Genomic DNA, 20,132 nt, shown 5'->3' with positions numbered 1-20,132 from the left:
CTATTTATAAGGAAACCCTAGGTCAAAAGCAGATCTGGGAATCTGTCTTTTTTGCGAGTTCGTCTGACAAGCTGGTTCGCCTGAACACTCGAAGCTCGCCTGACTTGTGAAGTTTGCCTGACTTATGTTCGCCTGAACTGATCGAGCTTCGCCTAAACTTGGAGTTCGCCTGAACTCAGAGCTCGCCTGCACTTGGAGCTCGCCTGCACTTTCAAAGCTCGCATGAACTGCATGTTCGCCTGCATGCTGAGTTCACCTGTTTTCCAGACTTAGAAAATTTTTAGCTTGTTCTAAGGTTTGGGTCTACACCCCCATAACCAACATGTTTACCCATATAATAAATAGGAAGCGTATACCTTCATGAACATCTAACAGATATAGGAGAAAAAAACAATTACCAACATTTATATATCCATAAAAAAAACACGAGGAATGTGCATGCTTCAACATCATCTTCCACTTGATGACACCATAGGACAATAAACAAGCCTTTAACAGCTCCAAAAATGTACAAAATACAACTCGAGCTTGATCAGCCAAGCCCGGATTAGTACAAACATCAAGTGATGATTTCTCTGACAAGCCAATCCAAGGTAGGGTACGCAAAACACAGTATCAAGAACGAAGGCAACGCTAGCAATAGAGTTACAACTATGTACAGGGCCAAAATAATGGCACTGGCAGGAATAGCATAGATGATGATGAGTAGGAAAATTATGACAAGTGGGAACTTGGAGGTCAAATGTACAAAGAAAACCAGCAACTTACGAAGAAAGGACTGTGTTGTCTCTGCATTCCAATAGTTAGTACCAGTTCTCGAAAGCTCCAGATTGATGTTGGAATGATCTCTATCATTTGAAGGCCAATGTGAATGTTGGTCGGCATGGTAAGAAGAACAAGAGTTTTTCCTTTCACCATTCATGCTCTCGACCATCCACAACAAGATGAAATTCTTTCGAGGAAATTTGAGGACCCCGTTGTAAACTAACCGGAAAGACAATAAGTTGCACCAAGGGCATGAAATGAATAAGGGTAGCTGAATTGGGAGATTAGGGAACTTCACAATGGCTGATTGCAATCGGAGGACACAGTTCTTGCAAAGAGTGTGACCGCACCATAAAACGTAAGGGATATTTTCGACGATGTTGAAAGATTCCAAGCATATTGGGCACTCAAGGCCTTCGCATGAGGAAACTTCGTCTTCGGAATCGGGATCAACATGACGAAGTTTTGATGAGCCATTTCTTCCTCCTATACATCCGACTATAGAGTTTGAGGCAAAACTCCACATGGCGACCAAGGTTCTTGCAGTATCACAAAGCGAATGGGTGTATGCAATCTAATCAAATGGACAGTGCACCAGAACACAGCATAAACTCTGAAAAAACACAAATAATTCTCACCACAAGGTTAAAAAAATTGTCTGTATAATTCATTTACTCAATGAAGATTTTAAAGATACAGCCAAAAATGAGATGGATAGGCACCCTCAGTATGCTTGCGAGCAGCTCAAGATTGAATTCATTTTTTTTCTTTCAAAAAGGTATATATTTTACATCCTCTTCAAAATGAGAGAAAGTTCCTCTAGAGTCTAGACAAGTCAAATCATTAAACTCTTACATCACAAGCAACCATCTCCACTACAAGTCAGAGTTTCCTCTGTTAGTTACTAGGAAGTGGGTATTACAATGAGGTCCGGTTTCCAAAAGAGGCTGAACTTGATCCCACATGTACCCACCCATGTATATTTCCTAACTCAAGAAGTTACAGGTCTACCAGCAGTGTTCTAAATGTCCTAATGTCAAGGATATGTCCATTACAAAATTTTCACAGCCGATGGAAGATACTGCAGCTGGAAGATATCAGTGATATTTAGTTAAATATTGGGGTGTCATATCAGATAACATGTATACATACGATGGATGTTTCATCCTTAAATCGTGAAATTACTAATATTTCCAAGTGCATAATACTGGGAATAAATCTATTTGATATATAATTTCAAGTTATACATTTTCAATATCTTCTGAGCCAAAACTGTGCATAGCATCCATGATGAAAATTGGAAGAGAGATTTAAATGGTGAGAGATGTAGAGAAAAAAACTTACAGGGAACAAATAATTGATAAAAATAGGGGCATATTAGAGGAAGAAATCGATGGTGAAGGTGGATTAGAGGTGGTATCACGAAACATCCATCTCAAGGCAAATGGTCAGGTTTTTTTTAAGAAAAAAGATTGTATACAACAAATGGTCAAGAGTTGAAAGAGCAACGGAACTCTTGAAAGAGAATTTAGGCTCGATTGAGCCCTAATTCTCCTTTTCAGGTTATATAAGGGAGTACTGATTTGCTTTTAAACATATTTGAGTCATAAACCGAATCCGATCTTTAAACAAGTAAAAGGAAATATGATATTGTAACATTTCGCCTAGTAATTGGAGTCTGAAATATCACCCGATAAATGAGGAAAATAGCGATATTTCACCGAAAAATTGCCAAAAATGGTAATGATATTGAGACCATGTCTTCTTGTGGTAACCCTTATACAAAGACATATTGACAGAGATATCAGTTATGTGGGCTGGTGTTTAAAACAATGCCTATCAGTTTGCACTGGACATGTAAACCCCGCTTATTGTTACGCCTTGTTTTGTGTGCGGGAACCGAGTAAAGTGATAACGGAACGAAACAAGGAATGAAAAGAAGTTAACGTGGAAATGGTATGCTCATTTCCGTTCTCATCACGTTTGGGTGTAATTAAATAATGAAATGGAAATGAGCATATTTGGAAGTCATGTAATTTTTATTTTCTGCTGTAGGAATGGATATTCCCTAACATCTCATTAGGAATATCATTCCCACATAAAGTGGTAATTGATGAGAAGTGAAAATAAAATTAATAGCTTCTAAAATCACATCATGTTCGGTACGAAGGAATGAGAAGTAGGAATTGACATTTCATTCCCACTCATTCTCACCTACCAAATGAGGCAGTAGGGGTTTCCTTTAAATTGTATTGACTATGAATGAGGAAGAGGTTCTGTACATACTTCATTTATAGATGGAGACATCAACCATCTAAAAGTTGTTCCTCCAAGTTTTCCATTCTTAGCCAAAAGCATCCAGACTAGTTAGCATCACAAAGGATGGATCGAGCACCCCTAAAGATCTTACGGTGAAGTCTTCTTTTGTTGTTAGATTGAAATCATACCTATTTTTATCGCATTTTGAATTACTAGATAGAGATTTTTTTTTTTAAATATTATAATAAACGCTGATAGGTAAATTCTCCATCAAATACTAAGTTCATGGTAATAAATTAGAACATAATTATTTATGGTAATTTGCTGAAAACCCATGAAACTCTATTTCTTGAATTTTATCCTTGATTTCACATAAGTTAGCCTTAAATATAGTATTTTGAGGATATGATTTTCCTTAATTATCTAATAGTAACTACATATATAGATTATTGACTGATTCTGTTTCCAAGCTCAATAAAACCATCACCAGAGTACTAAAATTTGCCAATATCATATCAACTACAAGTTAATTACTCATGATCCCTCGAACCATAATAATTCCATATACCAGCCTCACAAAATAAAATTAAATAAGACAATACAAACATTACACGCATCAAATTTGCAACAAAAAATAGTGAATAAAAAGAAGGAAATTGTATCAAAAAATAGGGAGACCTTTACCAATTAAGAAGCAGAAATAAGAACCCCCCGGCTCTGGCTTAAGAACTACAGCCGATCTGATCTCCTTAGAAATATTAAAAGTCGTGACTTGACTAATCAATTAGTTAAGGTCCCCATTAATTCGTGCACCCACTTTTCTCCCAACTTTGTAGGCGGGACCCAACACCTGAGGAAGCGTAACGAATTGGGTAAAGATGGGTTATCATAACGTTGACCCCACGAATCATGCAAATTGAGCGTGGGAATGTGGGGACGAGTAGTAACTTGTTTCAACAATTTTTCTAAATAATATATGGGGAAAATTGTATTGGGAGCGTTGCTTTCAAAAAGAATAAACATCTCAAAATTTTTGAACTAGCTAAAAAAAATCAAAAAAATCTTTGACCCAATAAACCTGTCAAAATATCTCTTAAGATATGTAACTTTTTAAAGTGTTTCAAAAACGCCCTCCCTCTCTTTATTTTCTTTCCTTCCTTTTTTCCCCCTCTTTTTTTACCTCCTCATCTCTCATAAGTTCATAAACCTTGCTTATCTCTTTCCTTTATCTCATTTTTAACATTTCTCATCTCTCTCCTCTCCTCTCATCTTCAACCTCTCTAATCTCTCTCAACCTCTCTCATCTCTCTTCTCATCCCTCATCATCCTCTTTCATCGATGCCTTCAGCTTTGTGTTGTCTCTTTCAATATCACTGTCTCCCCTCCTCCACCCCTCTTCTCCTCCTCCTCCTCCACGTCTTTCTTTATTTTATGGACCAATAATATCAAGATTAATACTTTAGCCTTGACTTTGTTAAAAATAAAAAATAAAAAAATTTAATTTGTGCAATGTGCAGCAAATAAAAAGTAAATAAGTAAGCAAAAAATTTATTATTTTTAACCTTTTTATTCATAAAACTGTTAAGAAAAGTGATGAGAGGACAAAAAGAAGATAAATAGATGGTGAGAGGAGAGGTAGTGGTTGAGAAAGGAGTAGAAAAAAGACAGTTATTATCTTGGGAAAAATGTGTACATGCCCCAAAAGCAGAAACTGCATGTGACGAGGCCCCTCATAGTTTTTCCCATGTGAATCAGCCCATTGATGTGTGATACTTTATACTACAGCTCTTTTATCAATTATTACACGCCAGCTAAGCTAAAATCCCCAAATTATCCTTATCTTCTCTCCTCAATCCCTCAAACCCAGCACTCATATCCTCTCTCTCTCTCATCTCCTCTCTCTCTCTCTCATATCTCTCTCTCTCTCCTCTCTCTAAAAATAAGAGTTTTCTCAAGCTCGTCACCCTGGTCCTCGCCCTCCTCGCCGTTGCCGCCTCCGCTCAGGCCCCCAAGGCTCCCCTCGAGTTTGTCGCCGCCTCCCCTCCCCTCCTCCACCCGTCCTCGTCGCCGTAGATCGCCGCCGCTCCCCCGCCGTAGATCGTCGTCGCAGAGCTTGAGAAAAACGCTCGAAAAGCTCGGACAATTGAAGACTTGTTGAGGAGTGCAGAGAGATGATCCGAATGTATGATGTTAATGGAGATGGTGTTTTATGCTTTGATGAATTTAAGAAGATGATGCTACGAGAGTAGGTTGGTTTTTGAGATTGATCTTTACCGTAAATGATGATGTTATTGTGCCTCATTGAGATTTGGACATTACTTTTTCTTTTTTTTATTTGAGATGACTTTGATCAATTGAGGGTTCATGTTGACAATATATCTATATTTTTAATTTCTCACATGACTGTGGATTTATCCTTATGAGCTTCTGTATTTATAAATTGTGATCGATTCTGTTGTGGATGTTTTTTTAGTCACCAGGCCGAGACGTACAGAGCATTAATCCATTAGCTAGAAGAAGAAAAGAAAAAAAAAGAAAAAAATGCTTAACCAGCTACAAATAAATGAACGATTTAATTTTAAAAAATAGTCACAAGTTGTCCTTATTTATCTGCTTTCACGAGACATCCACGTCTTTTTGGAGGAAGCTGAATTTGTAATAAACCTAATGTGCGCAATTTTTTTGTATTTTAATTTCGAACAAATTTTTAAAATAGACCACTTTTAAAACTTAATTGGCAAAATAGGCTAAAAAATATTTAATTACCAAAAATTGTTGTAAGCTGAGATGGTAGTTATAAATCGTTGTTATAAATGAGGATACAATCATGTTTTTATAAATCGTTGTTAATTATATTTGGTTGTTATAAATGAGGATACAATCATGTTTTTATAAATCGTTGTTAATTATATTTGATAATAGTTATACCTAATGATATGTTATACAATCATGTTTTTATAAATCGTTGTTAATTATATTTGATAATAGTTATACCTAATGATATGTTATTTTTAGATGCTATAATGGTAGTTCTAGTAGCCCTCGAGTTAGTTCTAGCTGCTACAATTGTTAACTCTAGCTACTAAGTTAGTTCTAACCGCTACTTGTTATTTTTGCTTCTACCTTAGTTCTAACTTCTATTACCCTAGCTACTAAGTTAGTTCTAACCGCTACTTGTTATTTTTGCTTCTACCTTAGTTCTAACTTCTATTACCCTAGTTCTAGCTTGTATACAGTCAGTTCTAGCTTATTTTTGCTTCTACCTTAGTTCTAACTTCTATTACCCTAGTTCTAGCTTGTATACAGTCAGTTCTAGCTCACACCTTACTAGTTCTAAACTCAGCCCGTGTTTTTTACCTTCACACTTGTTAATTCATGCTTCCACGTTAGTTCTAGCTTCTATTACCCAAGTTCTAGTATTTATACAGCTAGTTCTAGCCCACACCTTGCTAGTTCTAAACCTAACAAGGGTTTTTTACATGCACACTTGTTAATTCTAGTTTCTAGCTTAGTTCTAGCTTCTATTACCCAAGTTCTAGCTTGTATACAGCCAGTTCTAGCCCACACCTTGCTAGTTATAAACCCAGCCTTCGTATTTTACCTTCACACTTGTTAATTATTGCTTCTACATTAGTTCTAGCTTCTATTACACTAGTTCTAGCTTGTATACAGCCAGTTCTAGCCTACATCTTACTAGTTCTAAACCCAGTCCGTGTTTTTTACATGCACACTTGTTAATTCTTGCTTCTATGTTAGTTCTAGCTTCTATTACCCTAGTTCTAGCTTATATACAGTCAGTTCTAGCTCACACCTTGCTAGTTCTAAACCCAGTCTTCATATTTTACCTTCACATTTGTTAATTCTTAGGTGGGAGCCTAGGGTGTCACCTTAGATTCACTTTTCCCATATATATATATATATATATATATATATGAAAACCAAAACTTGTGTTGTATATATATATATAACTATATATATACAAGGAAACCAATATAATGTGTGTGTATATATGATTGAGCTTAAAGTACTAACACGCATAATATAAACCTAAACTAATATTACCCAAGCTTGATCTTGATCTTCAATAAGCTTGACTTGGTACACATTGCAGATGAAGCTAGAACTTGGATCTTCAACTTGAATTGCATAGGCTTCACCCACTATTCCGCCAACCTCCATTTGATATGATCGTTATGGCGCAATCCATCCATCCTCCAACATATTGTTTGTCTACAACAACTATAAAACTACAAACACTAGACAAACAATATTAGTTATAAATTATTTGTAAATTATTATCAAAACAAGAAGGCCAACACACTAGTCTTCAGATCTGAAGACCCATGATGATGATCTCTATCCCATTACTGGCGATAATGAAAATGACAACTTTTGATGAAAACAAACTGGCGACCACAGTGGGAGCCGACGGCCTTCCTACGAAGGCTGTAGTATCGCAACCGAGGATCCTCATCCCGGTTGACGAAGAGGTCGAATACGAGTTCAACCAACAAAAGTATGAGGAGTATATATCTTCCTCCTCTTCCTCTCAAAAGAGCAAGAAGATCTCTTCCACAAGGAAAGTTCGCTGGTCTTCAGATCTGAAGACCCATGATGATGATCTCTGCCCCGTTACTACTGCATTTGTATTACACAATGCTCCTATGATGCCCGAAGAAGTTCAATCTTCAGATTTGAAACCCTCCTTGGTTAAGGAGCTTATTGCTGAAGGGGCGCCAATTCTATCAAAGAGAGCGCGTCAAATACAACGCCAATGCCTTACACGCCAACTTGCCAAGGCTTTGAAGCCAGTTGACGGGGATCCATTATGAGGCGGATTTAAAGTTTAGGAGGTGCCAATCGCCACAACAGCGAGCGAATACCTTATCCTCTAAACCAGCAACAAATGAGTGGGTCCACGTCAAAAGGACCCGTTCAACCCTTGACGAACACATTCAGAAACGCCGTACATTGCTTACGCATGCTAGAATACTTATGCAGGAAGCTAAGAAACTGCAGAAAGAAGAGGTGGCCCAAAAACCATCAAAACTACGCAAAGTATGGAGAAAAAAGGGCAAAAAGACGCCTAAAATCGTCGAAAAAAAACTTGCCGTTCACTGGCTTGGACAAGGGCCGAGTCACCTCTTACTGGCTCGGCCAAGGCCGAGCTACTACCTACTGGCTTCGGCCAAGGTCGAGTCACCACTTACTAACTCGCCCAAGGTCGAGTCACCAAAATAGTGACTCGTGCCACCCCAGAGCCACCATGGCCTGTTTTTCTCCCGCTTCACTTCCTGCAGTCATCTTTGAGTCTCTGACGGCCCCTGTTCCTGTCCTAACAAATTTTGAACCTTCTTTGGAGCTTCACGACAGTGTGAACTTATCCAGATTCAAAATGAAGATTACAGGTCGTCTCGGTCATTTGCACGAAGGCCAAGGTAAAACTCCAATTAGAGAACGCTTGGGTCCAGCAAGTGAACCCTAAACTACTCGTTAGACTAGGGGTCATACACGTCCTCCCAACAAGTCAAAGGCCTCTCATGTTGAGAAAGTACCTGTAACCGCTCGCATTGGATTGTAAGTTGAAGTCCAATAGCCCGTTAGGGCCTCACGCTCACAAAGGCATGGTTCTGAACGAATGACTCTTGAGAACACCAATGAAGAAAGAGAAGCATGTTCATCAGAAGACAACGATGTTAGATTTGGAAAATCCTACCCGCATACGATAGGTTGCTCCGGTAATCATATCGATGAGTTGTACTATCGGGCCGGAGGTACGCACAAATCTCAAAAGAGAAGTACCCAAGAAACAGATTCCCATTGTCTGTATACCAAGCTCATCAGGGCAGTATTATCAGAGTGTAGCTGCTCCAAGACCGCTTCACAGAGGATCTTAGTATTTGAAAGACTTTCTACTAAAACACCAAGACCCAAGCCGAGGCGTTTCCATAAAAGAAGGCCATTTGTTCAAGACGATGAATTTCCAGAAGTAATCGTTAACATGACTGGTAAAGAGAAGGCGACACGACGTTTTAGCCCCGAACCTTTCCCAGAAATATCTCAGCGGATGACTCGGCTGTGAACCGGGGCTATCAAGCCTAGAGATTATAGAGGAGTTCAGAGAGGGCATTCCTCAGATGTTGAAGCATCAGATGCAAACTCTACAATTGCTTCAGATGATACTGCATCCAGCGCAGGACAAACCTATGAGTCATTCATGATCAACTCCAAGCAAATGGCTAAAATCCTCGAGGATGTTTTAGCCAAGTAGAAAGAGAATTTCAAGTTTGAAATAGAAATGGCTATGAAATAGATGAGAGAAATGCATAGCCAACAAATCACGGCACTGACAAATCAGCAGGGAGAGTCCAGCCATCGCAATCATCCTAACCAAGTTGATCACGATCGGGAAGTAGACGAGAATACCAACATGGATACCCCTCCCGTTCACAACAATGCTGGGGGTGGCCCCTCAGATGAAAATAATACGAAGGAGGATTACATCGTTCCTCCCCAGGATAGCTCAAAGAAAGATAGGAGCAAGGATAAAAAAATGAAAGACTTAGAGAGAAAAATCAATGCATTGATGTCTGCTCAAGAAGTAAAGAAGACTGGCATTCCGCGCCCTTATCCAAAAGAGTGGGAATCAATTCCATACCCGACAAAGTTTAACCTAATTAACTTCACACCATTTAATAGAAGTGGATCACCCACTCAACACTTGATCTACTTCAAGTCTCACCTAGGGGTCATTTCAGGCAATGAACCTCTGATGGCCCACTCAACACTTGATCTACTTCAAGTCTCACCTAGGGGTCATTTCAGGCAATGAACCTCTGATGGTACGATCATTTGTGGGAACCCTTCATCAAGTCTCACCTAGGGGTCATTTCAGGCAATGAACCTCTGATGGTACGATCATTTGTGGGAACCCTTCATAGCTACCTTTGATTAGTACCACCATCTTAAACCAGGAAGTATCAATAGCTGGGATGATATGAAGACCATGTTTCTCACCAACTTCTTTGACGATGACCATGAAGTGTTAATTGGAACACTCTTTGATGAGAAGCAGAAAGACGGGGAATTTGTTGAGAACTTCGTCAAACGCTTCCGGAATAAGGCTATGAATTGTCGAGATCCGATCACTGAGAAATTCATTCTCCAAACATGCCACAACAACCTCTCCTTAGACATTTTAGAGGTAATAGGCATGACACCATCCAAAACATGGAAAGAATTTAAAGTGCGTGGGGAGCAGGCCGAACGCTTTCTCAGGAGGAAGAAAGCTAAAATAGGTCAACCAGCAAATAACACCCCAAAATAGAACTTCACCCCCCGTGGTAAAGGAAAGGCGCATGTAAATGCAGTGGATGCAAATCAGACATTCCAATTGCAAACTCAACAGGAGCTGCAACAACAAGCGCCAAAGCAGCAAATGCCTCAATGGCAACAATGGTCTCCAGGGTAGCAAAAGACTTATGAACCGAAGTTCCCGAATGAATATTCTTTCAAAGAAGATAAGGTGTCTGGTATCTTCAAATACTTGTTGGAGAATGATAAAATTAAGCTACCCCCAATCACCGATCAGGAGGGAGCTAAGAAGACTACAGATCCGCGATACTGCACGTTCCATAGAATAGTTCACCATCCCACGAAGACGTGTTACTCTCTCAAAGATAAAATTCAAGCCCTAATCGATATGGGTATTATTACTCCAAAGTAACCCAAGGAAAAGAAGGTGGGTGCAAATACGGTTTCTATCAGCTTTGGCTCAGTTCCTATGTCATGGTTCCAACCAGAGCCTATGCCAAAAGTAAATGTGAAAACTATTAATGATGATCCTCATGGACTACGCCAGAAGGGACTTGTGCAGCACACGGCTCCTAATGGCGAAATTCTTTGGGTCCATCCATTTGCTCAATGATGAGCAATGAGCAAGTTCCTCATCTAAGAAGAAGTCCAAAAGTAGGAGAAAATCCTATTGTCCCACTACAGCAATTCCTAAAAAAGATGATAATGGTATTCCTACTTTATCACTTTCTGAGGACGAACAAGAAGTTTTTGCTACTAGGGATGGGAACGAGTACCACTACAAGTATCCTGAAGCCTCTGACTCAAATGCTAAAACGTTGAATGAGCTGGGGATGACTATAACTCCCCCTACACCTACAGAGAAATCCCAGCAACAACCAGCTAATAAGCAAAAAGGAAAAGAACCCCAACACCAGGAGCTTCAAAACCCAAAGCAGGCTCGATTCAATCATCCGGACAGAAGAGATAAACTAGAGAGTTCAAGCATACTATACCGCTTCGATGTTATGACTCAGTTAGCTAACATCCCAGCGAGAATAACCCTGTACAAATTGTTGCGCCTCTCTAAAGATACGAGGGAAGCCTTGCAAGAAGCCATGGCTAATGCCGACATATTACTCACTCACATCAAACCAGTTCCCAAAAATCTGGAATCACCAATTCAATACTACGATTTGACGGCCAAGCAGTTCCCTTACATAAAATTCACCAAAGATGACATACAAACCAGAAACTCAAAACACGATAGACCTTTATACTTCACCGGATACATAGGCTCCAGCGTTGTCAACCGGATCCAAGTCGATCCGGGTTCCGCTGTCAGCATCATGCCACTCTGACTGATGTACAATCTTAGGATCTCTACAAGCAGGTTATCTTCGACAGGCACCGTCATCTACAGATTCAATACCAGTGGGTCCAGACCATTGGGCAAAATCCGGATAAAATGCCAACTTAGAGATTTAAAATCCAAAGTCACATGCTACGTGATCGATGTTGAAAGCTTCTATAATTTACTATTAGGTCGACCCTGGATCCATGGTAATCTTATAGTCCCCTCCACTCTCCATCAGTGTCTAAAATATGTAGACGCTAATAATGAGATAAGGACGGTGATCACAGATAAGCAACCATTTAAGGGGTAGAAAATTATTTTACTGACTCTCTTCGTTATGGTTGTGAATCCGATACTGAATCATCGGCCTAAGGCACAGACAGCGGAGAGGAAGCCAATACCAAAACTAGGCTTGATTATAATGACGGTTTTGTACTAAATAACATTTGTACCCTTTGTAATTAGTCCTGACGATGGTGAATCGTCAGATGATAGTTGTAATTGGAAACTTGCCAAAGAAGTAATAAACGATGACTTAGAGTATGCTCCGTGTCTGGATGATGTAATACAGGGATTATACGAGAACCCTGACATACACATGTCGCTTCGATTGTCCTGCTTAACATCAAAGCATGTCCAAGGCTCATTTGGAACAACCCTCGTCATTCCTGCCAAGGCAGGATGTGGAAAGGATTTAGTTTTCGCCAAAGAGAATACGTTCCCATCGTCAAATCCATTTTTGAAGGAAAATAACGATGAAGAAAAACCCGAACCTCATCTCTCCAAGTATAGTCAATAATCGCATGATTTAATGAAGAAATGAGGATATAATTTCACGCTTGAAGAAGGTCTCTGTTTTGGTCGAGGCCCACGAGTCCCACCTCGTCCATCCTATGTACCGAAAGGAAAACCCGACAATTACTATGGCTATAAAAGGGGCCTAGGCTACGCTTCTTCATCCGATGAAGAATGTTGCTGGCAAGTCCTCGATCAATTAGCATAAGGATGGATACTCATCCGATTCTTCCGATTGGGATTCCGATGTTAGCCTTGGAAAAATATTCAAAAGCTTAATGTCGAATATGGCCACGGTCGATCCTGCCATGATAGAGGAAGACGATCAATTGCCAACTTGGGAAGACCCATGGATTCATCACCTGAATATTCAGTATGGGGATCGTTTCGAGCAAAGGGAACCACCCACCAAAGACAAAGTAGTCCAGGTAAACATGGGAGACGAAGAGAATCTAAAACCCATATTCGTCAGTGATAGTCTTCCACCAGACGAGAAGGAAGAATTGATCACCCTCGTTAGGGAGTACATAAACGTCTTCGCTTGGAACTACGAGGATATGCCAGGACTTGATCCAAACGTAGCAATGCACTGCCTCAACATCAAATCGGATGCCAAACGCATCAAACAGGTACAGGGATGGTTTCGTCCGCAGATTATGGAGGCAATTAAGCAGAAGTTAAGAAATTGATTGACTCTGGTTTTATCAGAGAAGAGCAACATCCCGATTGGCTGGCGAATATCGTACCGGTCCTTAAAAAAGGAAAAATCAGGATCTGTATCGACTTCAGAGACTTGAACACCGCTTGCCCAAAGGACAATTTTCCTCTTCCAATCACAGATGTTATTATCGATAACACGTGCGGATTTGAGAGAATGTCATTTATGGACGGATTTTTGGGTTACAATCAAATAAAGATGTACCAGGATGATGAAAAACACACCGCATTCAGAACTCCTCTCGGGGTCTTCTGTTACACGGTTATGCCTTTCGGATTAAAAAACACAGGCGCAACCTATCAATGAGTGATGTCAAAGATTTTCCAAGGACACCTCCAAAAAACCGTCGAATGCTATGTCGACGACTTAGTCGTGAAAAGTCATAATAAAGACGACCATATCAGAGATTTGAGGATGATGTTCGATCTCAAGTGGACTCACCAGTTAAAGATGAACCCCACTAAGTCTTTCTTCAGAATGTCCAGTGGTAAGTTTCTGGGATTCGTCATCACCATGAAGGGTATCCATATTGACCCTGATAAAGTGAAAGCAATAAACGAATTACAACGCCCGAGGAACCTTAAAGAACTCAGAGGATTGCAAGGGGGCTAGCTTATATTCGTCGTTTCATCTCGAATCTGTCCGGGAAATGCTAACTGTTTTCCAAACTCACCAAGAAGGGTGTGTCGTTCATTTGGGATGACACTTGTCAAAAGGCATTCGAGGATATCAAAGCATATCTGGCGAATCCTCCTGTTCTCGTCGCACCGAAATTAGGTAAATCGTTCTTGATTTATATTAAGGCGATGAACCACTTATTAAGTGTTTTGCTCACACAAGACGATAACAACGGTCAGTAACAGGCCGTCTATTACTTAAGCGGAACTTTGGTAGGTGCTGAGTCTCGGTATCCAATGATTGAGAAGGAATACCTCGCTTTGGTGTTCGCCATCCAAAAGATACAGCACTATCTCGTTGGACAGACAATCTATGTCATTTCAAACGTTAACCCAGTTCGGATATTCATGATGCAATCAGACTCTATGAATTGGAGATTAGCAAAATAGGACCTACTCCTGTCCCACTACGATTTGTACTTCAAACAACAAAAGTCAGTCAAAGGATAATCAATTTGCGATCTTTTGATAGCTAACCCTACAACTGATGTGGCCGAATTGTATGAAGATTTGCTAGACGAAACCCATGAGGTCAATGTTACTTCTCATCAACACATTTGGCAATTGTACTTCGATGGCGCTTTCTGAGCAACTAACACGGCTAGCGCTCCCGGTAATTCTAAAATCTCCACAGGAGTTAGAGTCATCCTAGTCTCCCTAGAGAAGCATGTGATACCCCGAGCCTACTCATTGATAGGAAAATTCTCCAACAACGTAGCCAAATACAACGTGCTACTTATCGGACTTAGATTTGCCAAAGAGCTGGGGGTCGAATATCTTGAAGCTTTTGGTGATTCTCAATTGATAGTCAATCAAATTCGAGGAGAGTATGAAGTCAGGAATCAAGACTTGATACCGTACCACAAAGTGGCCATCGAGATGGTAGGTTCGTCTGAGGAATTCTTCATCGAATACATTTCACGTCTCCAATACGCGTATGTAGATACGTTGGCAGCATTAGCAGTATCTTTGGCGCAACCTCCCGACATAGAACAACGAGTTACCATCAAAACTCATCAACTTTTTGTGTCAGAATGCGATTTGGAAATCAAAGAGGCTCATACGGCCAAAATTGAACTCGAACCTCGAGATTGGCGATTCCTTATTATCGACTACGTCGTGCATGGAATTTTACCGTAAGATATAAAAGAAAGAGACTCAGTTCGATGAAGGGCACCAAGATTCTATTACAACTTAACGACCCAAATGTTGTATCGTCGTGCATACGACGGGTTACTACTTCGATGCCTCTCAACAAAAGAAGCAGAAGAAGCTATCAAAAAAGCTCATGACGGAACTTGTGGTGCACATCAACCCGGTCCTAAGCTCTGCGATCGTCTCAGAAGAATGGGGTATTATTGGCCAACCATGGTCAAGGATACGGTTGACTACACTCGATGATGCCACGCGTGTCAAATACACGCAAATTATATGCACCAACCCTTGGAGCACCTACATCCATCGGCTACTTCATGGTCATTCGAGACATGGGGATGGACATCGTTGGTCCTATTTTCCCACCATCAATAAAAGGTGACCATTTTATTTTAGCAATCACCGATTATTTCTCAAAGTGGGCTGAAGCAGTTCTGCTAAAAGAAGTAAAGACTAACAACGTCATCAGGTTCATCAAACACCATATCATCTATCGATATGGAGTTCCAAGATGAATCATACACGACAACGGTCCTCAGTTTGTGAGCAACGCCTTCATCAAATTTTGTTAGGAAGTTCAGAATTGAAGATGTCTCATCGACGACATATAATCCCACGGCAAATGGATTGGTTGAGACATTCAACAAGACAATCATAAAGATTTTGTCAAAGCTTATGAGAACCAACAAGCGAGACTGGGATGATAAACTTGGCGAAGCCCTTTGGGCCTATCATACTATAGTCCACACACCTACCAGGGCAACTCTGTACTCACTAGTATATGGATGTGAGGCTGTTCTTCCCTTAGAAATTCAAATTCCATCCCTTCGTATCGCTCTCGCAACAAGGATGACGACTGAAGAACAACACAAGAAACATCTCGAAGAACTCGAGATGTTAGATGAGAGGCGTTTGGAAGCTCAGCAGCAGATCGAGTTTTACCAAGTTAGAATTTCTCATGCTTTCGACAAAAAAGTTAAGCAAAGAAGCTTCAAGGAAGGAGATTTTTTTCTCGCCATCCGACGGCCAATGATACTTAACTCCAAGAAAAAAGGCAAGTTTCAACCCAAATGGGAAGGACCATTTGTGATAGAGACAGTCTACTCTAATGGTGCATACCGTTTAGTCACCCAAGACGGTGACAAGATCATGATGCCAATAAATGAGAAATTCCTAAAAAAGTACTATCATTAGTACGCTCAGGGTAACTCACTAAAATGGGAAGTTCCTGGAGAATATTGTACAGGGTGTTCTTAAGGATAACCCAAGATCAGCTAGATTGGCCATGATATTCCCTCATGAAACTCCCATTGTTGTTGACGATTTACACTCTTCCACCACAAAATTCCTCACTAAACAAATTAATTAACGACGAGTCCACTAAAATTGTCCCTGGTTTACTCCACTCAAACTTACACTATGTCTGTGTACTCAACACTCCCTTTGTTAGAATCAGGACATAATACTTGGAGTTTTTAATCTGCTAATTATTGACGATTTTCAAACCCTTTAGTGTTAAGTTCTTATCACTTGACACCAAGAACCCCCCAACCGAGCGATCAAACCTATAAAAGATAGGATTGTCTCAAACCCCCACTCGGTCAAACCTGTATACAGTTAGGGCCAAAATCACATTTCCCTTTCGATAAATGAAAGGCTTTCAGTACTCCTTCCCTTTCGGTCAAACCTATAAAAGTTAGGACTGAAGTCGGAATTTTATTTTTCAGATCAGGTAACTAATCCTATAAAAGTTAGGGTTACCTATATTTTTTCGATTCTCGGAGTGGAGATCCCACTCTTAGTTTTACCTTTCCGGATTCTTAAAGTAGAGATCTCATTTTAAGTTTCTTTTGTAACCGGTGATAGGATATAAAATTCTTCCTCCCCGGTATCGGGTTTACTTTTGCCAAAAAAGAAGGCCTAGAGACAGAATATAAAATTCTTCCTTTCCAGTGTCGGGTTCGTCTTTGCCACGACAGAAGACACCGTGTTCAAACACTAATAATCCGTGCCTTACAAGCGCGGGGAATTTTATCCCGAATCCTAAGTAGGGATAAGTCAACGTCTAACACGCGTTGCTGGTTTAGTCTTTTACCGATTAAAAAAGACACCAGAGTACAAGTCTGAGGAAATTTATCCCGAATTCTAAGTAGGGATAGGTCAGTGCCTAACACGCATTACCGGGTAGTCTATGTTAGACTCTAGAAAGGGGTGATTAGGGTCTTATGCTAATCTAATCCGATTTTAAGCCAATTAAAACTTACTAAAGAATTATTCTTACAAGATAGATATACAATATGTTACAAGCAAGAATAAGCAATATGAACAAAGGGATATATCCTAGCAATGAGATATATGGTGAAATATATGCAAGGATATATAAACAACACAAGGGTAAACAATCTAAACTAAAGATACAATTGTGATAGGGCAATATAAACAATGCAAACACATAATATGATCACGGAGTTCGGACCTTCCGTCCTACGTCTCTGCTCTCCACTCCGGGGAAGAAATCCACTATCATAACCGGGTTTTCTATGCTTATCTGAATAACATTTATACCTCACACTCGGTTTTCTAGCTAACCAAAAACTTTATAATCACCACTCTTGCAATCCCACTCTACACCCTCTCAAGTGTTGGTCATAGACGTGTCTCCCTCAAGTGTTAGGAATTACAACCTCTCTCTAGGTATGTTACCTACCCCACTCCTCTTGGGACGATCTCCGACTCACACCACACACTTCAATCGGTGTACAAGTGTATTACAAAGTGATCTCACAATTTAAGCATGAATACAACAATAGTTGTTCTCTACAATGGATGAGAACTCAATTAAGCACAACTCAATGTTACAAACTCTCACAACCCAAATTATACTATATATGTAAATACTATAAGCTCAATGTGGGTGTGTGTAACAATGAGAATAAATAATATTTAACTCAAGAAGAACTAGCAATAAATTTGATATGAAATATAATAGTAAAAATGCTAGGAAGTTGAGTTAAGGAAACTTCTCTATAAACACAAAGAGAGAATGATGAAATATTAAAGATGAACTCCTCAACAACTAATGTAAGCTCCTCTTTGTAAAAGCAAACCCCAAACTTAAAACAAACTAAACAAGCTTAAACCCTTGTTAAACTATTGTTTAAAAACTTCTTGGATCTGTTGAAAGATGAGAGCAATGGGGTATTTATAGTCTCCCAAAACCTCAGCCAAAAACCCAACAGAAAAGACCAAAGAGCCCAAGGAAAACAACTCAAGAAAAGAGCCATTGGAACCTGAGTGATAGTCCGCGAGCAACTCCTGAGACAAATTCTGGCCACAGAAAAACATCCGGTTGACCACGAGAACATCCGGTCGACCGTCATGGTCGACCGTGAGCCTCTAAAAAAACTTCCTGAGTCTCTGGACTCAGGGACGGTCGACCGTGGCGATCGACCGCAAACTGACATATAAAATTTTAGATTTAAAAACTGTTTTCTGATTTTAAAACCCTGTTTAAAAATATCAAACAAATTCCAAAAATTATGAAACTTTGGGAAATGATTGTAGACATGATAATACACAAGCTACAAAAAATGGTTTTTAGAAAGGACCTCCCAAATAAAAAATATCATTATTTTATAAAATAGTCCTGTAGGCGTATAAAACTGCTTATAGGTCCCTTAACACAACTCGGCACGATGATTCAACAAACCAACGAACCATCGGGCGACATATCCAAACACGAGCGTCAGTCCACAACGCCGAAGCCAAGTGACACGCAACGAAGCAGATTAACGAGGCGACGAGGTTAACGAATCGCACGCGAGCAACGGAATGCATCCATTCGCGTGCGGAATCAAGCCAACGGGTCGATGAGTTAACGAGTCATCCAACCCAAGAGCGGACTCGTTTTATATGTTCAACGATCAAACTCAAGCATCGCCGTTCGCGACTGCGAACTCAGATATATTAGTGTTATCTATAATCAGCGTCAACGAATCGATTCTTAACAAGTTAACGACACAGCCGAATCACGGAACAGAACCGAAAGACGGAAAACGACCTAGATGGCCTCGGTCCGAAACCGCAGCACCAAGTGCTCGGCCAAGGCCGAGCCACCAGAGGTTGGTCTTCGCCGTGGCCGAGCCACAAGGTGGGTGGCCGTGGCCACTTGTGTCACAAGGCATGTGGTGAGGGTGCAATAAATAGGCACCCTGGTCATTTTGAGAGTTTTTATTTGGAGGCGAAGTTGCCTGGATTCCAAGGCCTCAGAACCTAAAAAAGATTGAAGCTTTGGGATTGAGGACTTACTCTTCCAGATCCGTTGCTCGGCGTATCGTCAACGCCAAATAATGGCAAGAGTTCGAGAGAACCGGATCTCATATCTTCGTTTTATCTATTTCCTCGGATCAACGTTGGCCCTTTGATCCCATTTATTATTTAGGGCAATTATTTCCTTTGCTCTTTATTATTATATTCTCTCTCTCTATTTTTTATTTCCTTTGCGAAAATAATACCCGTCATACTGCGTAGCATCCGACCGGATCTCAGATCACGCCGGTCGTCTACAGATAATTCTCTGGGCAAGCAAAAACCACCAAATACGGTAGTGACGCAAAACGAGGGAGCTCGTGATGCTCTGAGCTAGATGAGTTAGTAGTGTAAAAGGAGTCTGTAATTTTCTTTTTGTATCTATATATTCTATTAAAAAGACTGCTGCATCGGGTAATCTGATATAAGCCGTAACAATTTATTTATCTTAATCGAATCATCAACGAAGAAACGATTTTTCCGCTTCACGAACAAGTTGCTCCGACCATCAGTGGGCCGGCTGAGGTCGCGGGCTGACGCAGATCGAGCGTCGCAGCGCGGATCTCGATCCCGGTCGTGGAGGAGGTCGAATACGAGTTCGACCAGCAGAAGTTTGAGGAATACTTGTCATCCTCGTCCCGGATCAACCTCCCCCGCAAGTCCAAAAAGTTCTCCTCCAGGAGAAAAACTCGTTGGTATGAAGACGTTGAAAACACCAACGAAGATCTCACCCCGTTTGATGCCAAAGTCACATCGGGTGAGATTCCTCCAATTCCCAACCAGGGCAGATTTGCTCTAGCCAACC

The 20,132-nt window shown here is 40.4% G+C and overlaps 1 protein-coding gene across 1 annotated transcript; it reads right to left on the bottom strand.

The window, feature by feature from the left end:
- On the bottom strand, positions 284-3,790 carry LOC109850457. The gene is made up of 2 exons (XM_020420476.1): positions 3,709-3,790; positions 284-1,378 (listed from the first exon to the last, which is right to left on the bottom strand). The coding sequence occupies exon 2, from the start codon at positions 1,289-1,291 to the stop codon at positions 560-562; it is 732 nt and encodes a 243-aa protein (XP_020276065.1). The 5' UTR covers positions 1,292-1,378; positions 3,709-3,790; the 3' UTR covers positions 284-559.

This window comes from Asparagus officinalis, chromosome 7, assembly GCF_001876935.1.
Source record: "Asparagus officinalis chromosome 7, Aspof.V1, whole genome shotgun sequence".
NCBI lineage: Eukaryota > Viridiplantae > Streptophyta > Magnoliopsida > Asparagales > Asparagaceae > Asparagus > Asparagus officinalis.
The sequence above is the reverse complement of the archived record's forward strand: the minus strand, read 5'-3'. Positions and strand labels throughout refer to the sequence as shown.